This window comes from Netta rufina (genome assembly GCF_964035555.1).
Source record: "Netta rufina genome assembly, chromosome: 25".
Classification (NCBI taxonomy): Eukaryota; Metazoa; Chordata; class Aves; order Anseriformes; family Anatidae; genus Netta; species Netta rufina.
The window spans coordinates 2,279,853-2,285,852 of NC_140149.1; the positions used below are offsets into that span (position 1 = coordinate 2,279,853).

The following is a 6,000-nucleotide window of genomic DNA, read 5'->3' on the forward strand; positions in this document are numbered from 1 at the left end:
GAAGGATTGCATAAATTGGTGGTGTGCAGTTTAGAGAAGAAAAGGCTGGGGGCACAGGCAGTGGGTGTTTGTGTTGTAGCTGCAGAGGCTTCACCTGCCCTAGGGGAGAGAGAGGTGGATGCAGCCATGTAGGTTTTGTGCCCTGCACCTCCCCGGTGAGGTGTCAGTGCCCGGCTGTTCTCAGGAGCTGTTCTTTCCCCAGATTGTGGAAACAGCAGCTTCAAGTGCAACAGCGGGAAATGCATCCCCGACACGCAGAAGTGCGATGGCAAGGACGACTGTGGAGATGGGAGTGATGAAGGCAGCTGTAGCAAAGGTGAGGATGGGTTTGCGGGAGACCTCTCTTGAAATGCAGCCTCTTATGGATGTGCTTGTGGCTGGGCATCCAGGAGGGCATTCCTGCATCTGGTGGCAATGTCCTGGGGAGGGCACAAGTGGTGAAGGGCCCCTGAACAGCATGATTTTCCCAGAACTGGCACTAATCCTTCCCTGTTTGGCCTGCCTGCAGCAGGTACAACAGTGACCTGCAAGGAATACACGTACAAGTGCCGCAGTGGACTCTGCATCACCAAACAGAACCCAGAGTGTGACGGTGAGCAGGACTGCAAGGACAATTCTGATGAGGACAACTGCAGTGAGTACCCACGCAAAGGGGGGACATGGGTTTCTGGGCTGGACCCCTCAGATAAACACTAAAGTAGGGTGGAGAGAGCCCCTGGGCATTTCTACACAACCGTTCAGATCTGGAAATAGCTGAGTGGTGTTGTGCTGAGTGTCTTTGTTGTACAACATGTTTAGAGAGGGCTCACACAGATATCAGACAATAATTTGTCTACGCATTTACTGTCTTGGCCAGTAAATGTTTTAGCAAATTCGGTGTTTGTGCTCCTAAGCTGATAGCATCAGCCATCCCTGGTGTAGGTAATGGGGCACTTGTGCTGCGGGAGATGTCCCAGAGGAAAGAAGGGGAGGTGCTAAACAGAAACCAGAGTGTTTAAGTGCCCCCTCTCCTTCCTCACCCCAGACTGCGGGATCCGCTCCTTTACTAGGAAGTCAAGGATCGTCGGTGGGCAGAACTCGGACATGGGAGAGTGGCCGTGGCAGGTCAGCCTCCACGTCACGGGCCAGGGCCACGTCTGTGGGGCCTCGCTTATCTCGGAGACCTGGCTGGTGACTGCAGCACACTGCTTCCTGCAACTGCAGGACACCAGGTAGGTGGGAGCCCAAGGGCTGCTTCTGCCAGGCTCACTGAGCTGGGGACGCTTTGCTGCAGGGCCTGGGGACACTTAATGTGCTGCTGTCTGTGACAGATTTTGGCCTTGGCCACTGCCTGATTTAACACCCTCAGAGACAGCTGGGTTTTGGGAAGAGTCTCGTAGTGAAGTGGAAGCAGACATTTGAAGTACACAAGTGTTTATTTGTTGAGATGTCAGATCAGTGCCCTGTGCTCTTGCAGTCACTACAGTGATATGTGGTGGGATTCAAGGTGACGGGGCACCCAGACAGCTGCACGCCCACTTTTAGCCATTTGCTTGTCTCAAGAAGAAACAACATTTTTTACAGGCACTTCTCCAGGAAACTTTTTAAGATGGTGGGCAGGGTTCATGAGCTGGGACATCTGCATGAGCTCTGCAAGCCAGAGCCTCATGCTGCCCCTTGCCTTGTGCCTTGCAGCTGCCACCTTATGCAGAGAAAAAATCAGAAAGGCCAAAGCCCAGCATGAGCTCAGCCTGGCCACTATGGTTAAGGATAACAAAAAATGTTTTTATAAATACATTAATGGCAAGAGGAGGGCTAAAGAGAATCTCCATTCTTTACTGGATGCAGGGGGGAACATGACTACAGAGGATGAGGAAAAGGCTGAGGTTCTTAATGCCTTCTTTGCATGGACAGGATGGGTTGGTGGGCAGAGGCCAAGGGGTGAGGTTCAACATGGCTCAGGGCCGGGTCCTGCACTTTGTCCACAACAACTCCATGCAGTGTCACAGGCTGGGGGCAGAGTGGCTGGGAAGCTGTGCAGAGGAAAAGGATCTGGGGGTGCTGGTTGATGCTCACCTGAACATGAGCCAGCAGTGTGCCCAGGTGGCCAAGAAGGCCAATGGCCTCCTGGCTTGTGTCAGGAACAGTGCAGCCAGCAGGATCGGGGAGGTGATCATCCCCCTGAGCTCTGCTCTGGTGAGGCCGCACCTCGAGTGCTGTGTTCAGGTTGGGCCCCTCACTACCAGAAGGACATCGAGGGCCTGGAGCATGTCCAGAGCAGAGCTATGAAGCTGGTGAAGGGCCTGGGACACAAGTCCTGTGAGGAGCGGCTGAGGGAACTGGGGGTGTTTGGTCTGGAGAAGAGGAGGCTCAGGGGAGACCTCATTGCTCTCTGCAACTGCCTGAAAGGAAGTGGTGGGGAGCTGGGGGTCAGCCTCTTCTCACAGGTAACCAGTGACAGGACCAGAGGGAATGGCCTCAAGTTGCGGCAGGGGAGGTTCAGGTTGGAAATGAGGAGACATTTCTGCTCAGAAAGAGCAGTCAGGTGTTGGGACGGGTTGCCCAGGGAGGTGGTGGAGTCACCGTCCCTGGGAGTGTTCAAGGAGAGGTTGGACGTGGTGCTTGGGGACATGGTTTAGTGGGTGATATGGGTGGTAGGGGGTGGTTGGACCAGATGATCTTGGAGGGCTTTTCCAACCTCAGTGACTCTGTGATTCTACCCGCCCCCAGCCAGTGGACAGCCTACATGGGCCTGACCGACCAGGGCAACCGCAACGACGCCAACGTGCAAATGAGGAAAATCAAGCGCATCATCTCCCACCCCTACTTCAACGACTACACCTATGACTACGATATTGCTGTGATGGAGCTGCAGAGTCCTGTCACCTTCTCCTCTGTCGTCCAGCCCATCTGCCTGCCCGATTCCACCCACCAATTCCCTGTGGGCAAAGACCTGTGGGTGACTGGATGGGGAGCAACTGTGGAAGGAGGTGAGCGCTGGCAGTGGATTTGGGGCTGTGTGTGGCTGTAAGGAAAAGGGCAGATGGGAGATTCCAGCTTAAGCAGCTCAGTTTGCCTTGAGACTGGAATCAGATGAGGTTCCCCTGGGAGTACATGCAGTTCATGTCTCAGTTCTGCTGGGAAAATGGTATTAGGAAAAAGCGGGTTGTGGCAGAGCCCGGGGCCAAGAGAAGCACACAGGTTGATGTCTGCACAGGGGAGGGAACTGCTGCTCGAAACAGCCGTGTGCTTGAACTGTTCCTCTGTCCTTGCAGGCAGTGGAGCCAGCATCTTGCAGAAAGCAGAGATCCGGGTGATCAACCAGACCATCTGCAACCAGCTGCTGTCCGGCCAGCTGACACCACGCATGATGTGTGTGGGGATCCTGACGGGAGGTGTGGATGCGTGCCAGGTAGGCAAGCGGTGCGACAGCCCTGGTTCGATGCTGTTAGCAGGAGTTGCAGCAAGCCAGGCCCCTTGCTCAGCACTATTTCTTCTGGCGCGTTGACTCGCATTCCCCCACTTAACACACTGCACAGCTATGTGGCTCCTTGGTTCAGACAACAGACAGATTGGACTGCTCGTCAGCAGCAAATTGACTTAGTCTCAAAAATGGCTCCCCAGGTAGGATAGGGGTGCAGCTGTCCTCTGCTTTATCGCTGTTACTGAGTGCCATATTTGTTTGGCTGTTTTTATTCTAGCATTTTGACTCATATTGCCACACTTAGATATCTGCTACAAATCTGTCCCATTCTTTTTTGATTCAGGGCGTGGCTAAATTGGAATGGATGTGAGCAGGAAATTGTATTGACTTAATCTCAAAAATAACTCCAGGGTTCCCTTCAAAGGCCAAAGAATTATTTCATACTACTTTGTGATTGTTTTTGTCATTAATACTTCGCTAGACCTTGTACTGAGTCAGTGCTTACGGTACTGTTTGTTTTTGTGCAGGGAGACTCTGGAGGGCCACTGATCAGCGTGGAAGCCAACAGTCGGATGTTCCTGGCTGGCGTCGTGAGCTGGGGTGACGGCTGTGCACAGAAGGAGAAGCCTGGCGTCTACAGCCGGGTCACTGCGCTGCGAGGGTGGATCAAAGAGCACACGGGCCTTTAGGGACACGCTCAGCCCTCCGTGGACACGAATGCCTCTTGTACACCGCCAGCTGGGCACTGACCCAGCCGCAACCAGCGGCCCCGTGGCATTGTCCTCCCTGCACGTGGCGGCGGTGAGCAGAGAGCTGCCTCGACTGTGAACTTCAACCCTCCCTCTACCTCGCTGCGAGTGAGTGCCTGGGACGCCCAGCCTTGGACTGTTGTCCATATTTAAAGCGTGTGTGTACCGAGCAGCCAGAGCTGCTGTAGTTTAGGCCTTAGTACTTCTACCCTGAACCCAAATCTCAGTTTAGAAATCAATGCCTAGGTATATGAAATTTCCCTTTGTGGGCAAGCTCGTGCAGCTCCCATAAAGAACTTGAATGAACAGCCATTCAAATACATACAAAACTAAACTAAAAGACAAAAATATTAAAGATTTTTTTAAAAACTGTTTTTAGAGGCAAACTTTACTGTGACAGGTTCAAAACCAAGCTTTCAGAATATATTCCATCTCCTTTGCTTGTTTTTGAACTGCCATCTGCACCGCTTTGTCTGGTCTTCAGTGATGGAGGGTGGGGGGAAGAAGTTCTCACCGGGGTTCAGCCCTTTGGATCCCACCATTGGCACAGTCCCAGGCCATGGTTTCCTGCCGTCCTTTGCCTGACTTAGCTTCTGTCCTCCTCTGCGTCCGAGGCCTTGTGAGGATCCAAGGGCTGCAGCACTGAAGGAGAGCAGTAAGGCTGAAACGTGCTGCCACTCACCTCGAAGGAAACCATGCTGGGGTCTGCCAGCACGTCCTGGGTGCCATCGTCTGCATTGAGGGCTGGGCAGGGTGGCCTTACCCGTGTGCCTTAACACGATGCTCGGGGTTAGCTGGCAGCTTCAGCTGCTTGGTCCCACAGGGCAGCCCTGCGCTCAGGTAGCTGTGGTGGACAGGACCACCACACAGTGACTTCCTCGCTGAAGGCAGCCTCCAGGGACAAGCTGGCGAAGGAGCTGAAGGGCTTGACTGAACGTGTTCCTGCAGCTTGTCCCTGCAATGACAACGTGGGTTGGCTCTGCCGGCTCCAAGGCTGACAGACACCAGACTCCTCCGCTCTTTTTACTTTTGTAAGGAAAATACAACAATGTGACTTCTGAATGTGCTGATTTGATTTCTTTTTTTTCAGTGTAGCCAGGTCCTTGCCCTAGAAGAGCACACTCCCATCGAGATTAGTCAGACCTGTAAATATATTGTTTTGTAAAACTCTATGAAGTGGAGATGCTCTAATAAACTGCAATATTTTCTAATCCTCTGGCTGTGTGGTTCTTATGTGGTTCTTCATGGGCTTCTGTGCAGGTGCTCCTGAGAACCTGCAGTACAGATCCCTACTCCCAACCATTCCCTGTGACCAGCTCTCCAAGGAGGAGGCTGAGCATCCTGACTGGAAATACTGCAAAACCCTTTATCTCCTGTTCACAGCAGCTCCCTCTGGCCCCAGTGTGCTGTTTCAGGCATCCCCAAGGACATCAGCCAGGTTCCAGTGTTTCCAGAGGCTGGAGAGGCCCAGGAGGAATTTTTTCACACTACTCCAAGCACAGCACAGACGGAGGGGCGCTGAGCACTGACACGAGGCAGTTCTGGAGCCAGCTTCCCACCTGGAGACACACAGGAGCATCCCCACAGCCCAGCACTCACCTCCCATCAGACTGCTGGGAGCTGGTGCAGGTCACCAGGCTGAGCTGCTGGGCTTCCCTCCACAGCTAGCACTGGTTGCATCTGGGCACGCAAGTGCGCTGCCTATTCCTCATGCAGGAAAGCGGGCCCTAAGGAAAAAGCAGGAAAACAAACAAACAAAAAAAACACTGCACCAACTTGTTTCCAGCCTAGATACAGGGTGCAGCTGGTTTTGTGCAGCAGTGGCTGCTCTGTTCCTGCCCCCTTCTT

General features: G+C 53.4%; 1 protein-coding gene across 1 annotated transcript in view; it reads left to right on the forward strand.

Annotated features, from left to right (window-relative positions):
- The window catches only part of ST14 (ST14 transmembrane serine protease matriptase), a gene marked incomplete at both ends in the record, with an annotated part of 28,902 nt that extends 24,810 nt beyond the window's left edge, over positions 1-4,092 (forward strand). Inside the window, 6 exon segments of the mRNA XM_084301624.1 lie at positions 203-316; positions 509-634; positions 1,025-1,211; positions 2,710-2,969; positions 3,255-3,391; positions 3,931-4,092. Of these exon segments, the coding sequence (XP_084157750.1) occupies positions 203-316; positions 509-634; positions 1,025-1,211; positions 2,710-2,969; positions 3,255-3,391; positions 3,931-4,092 (986 nt within the window).
- Positions 4,093-6,000: the final 1,908 nt, after the last annotated feature.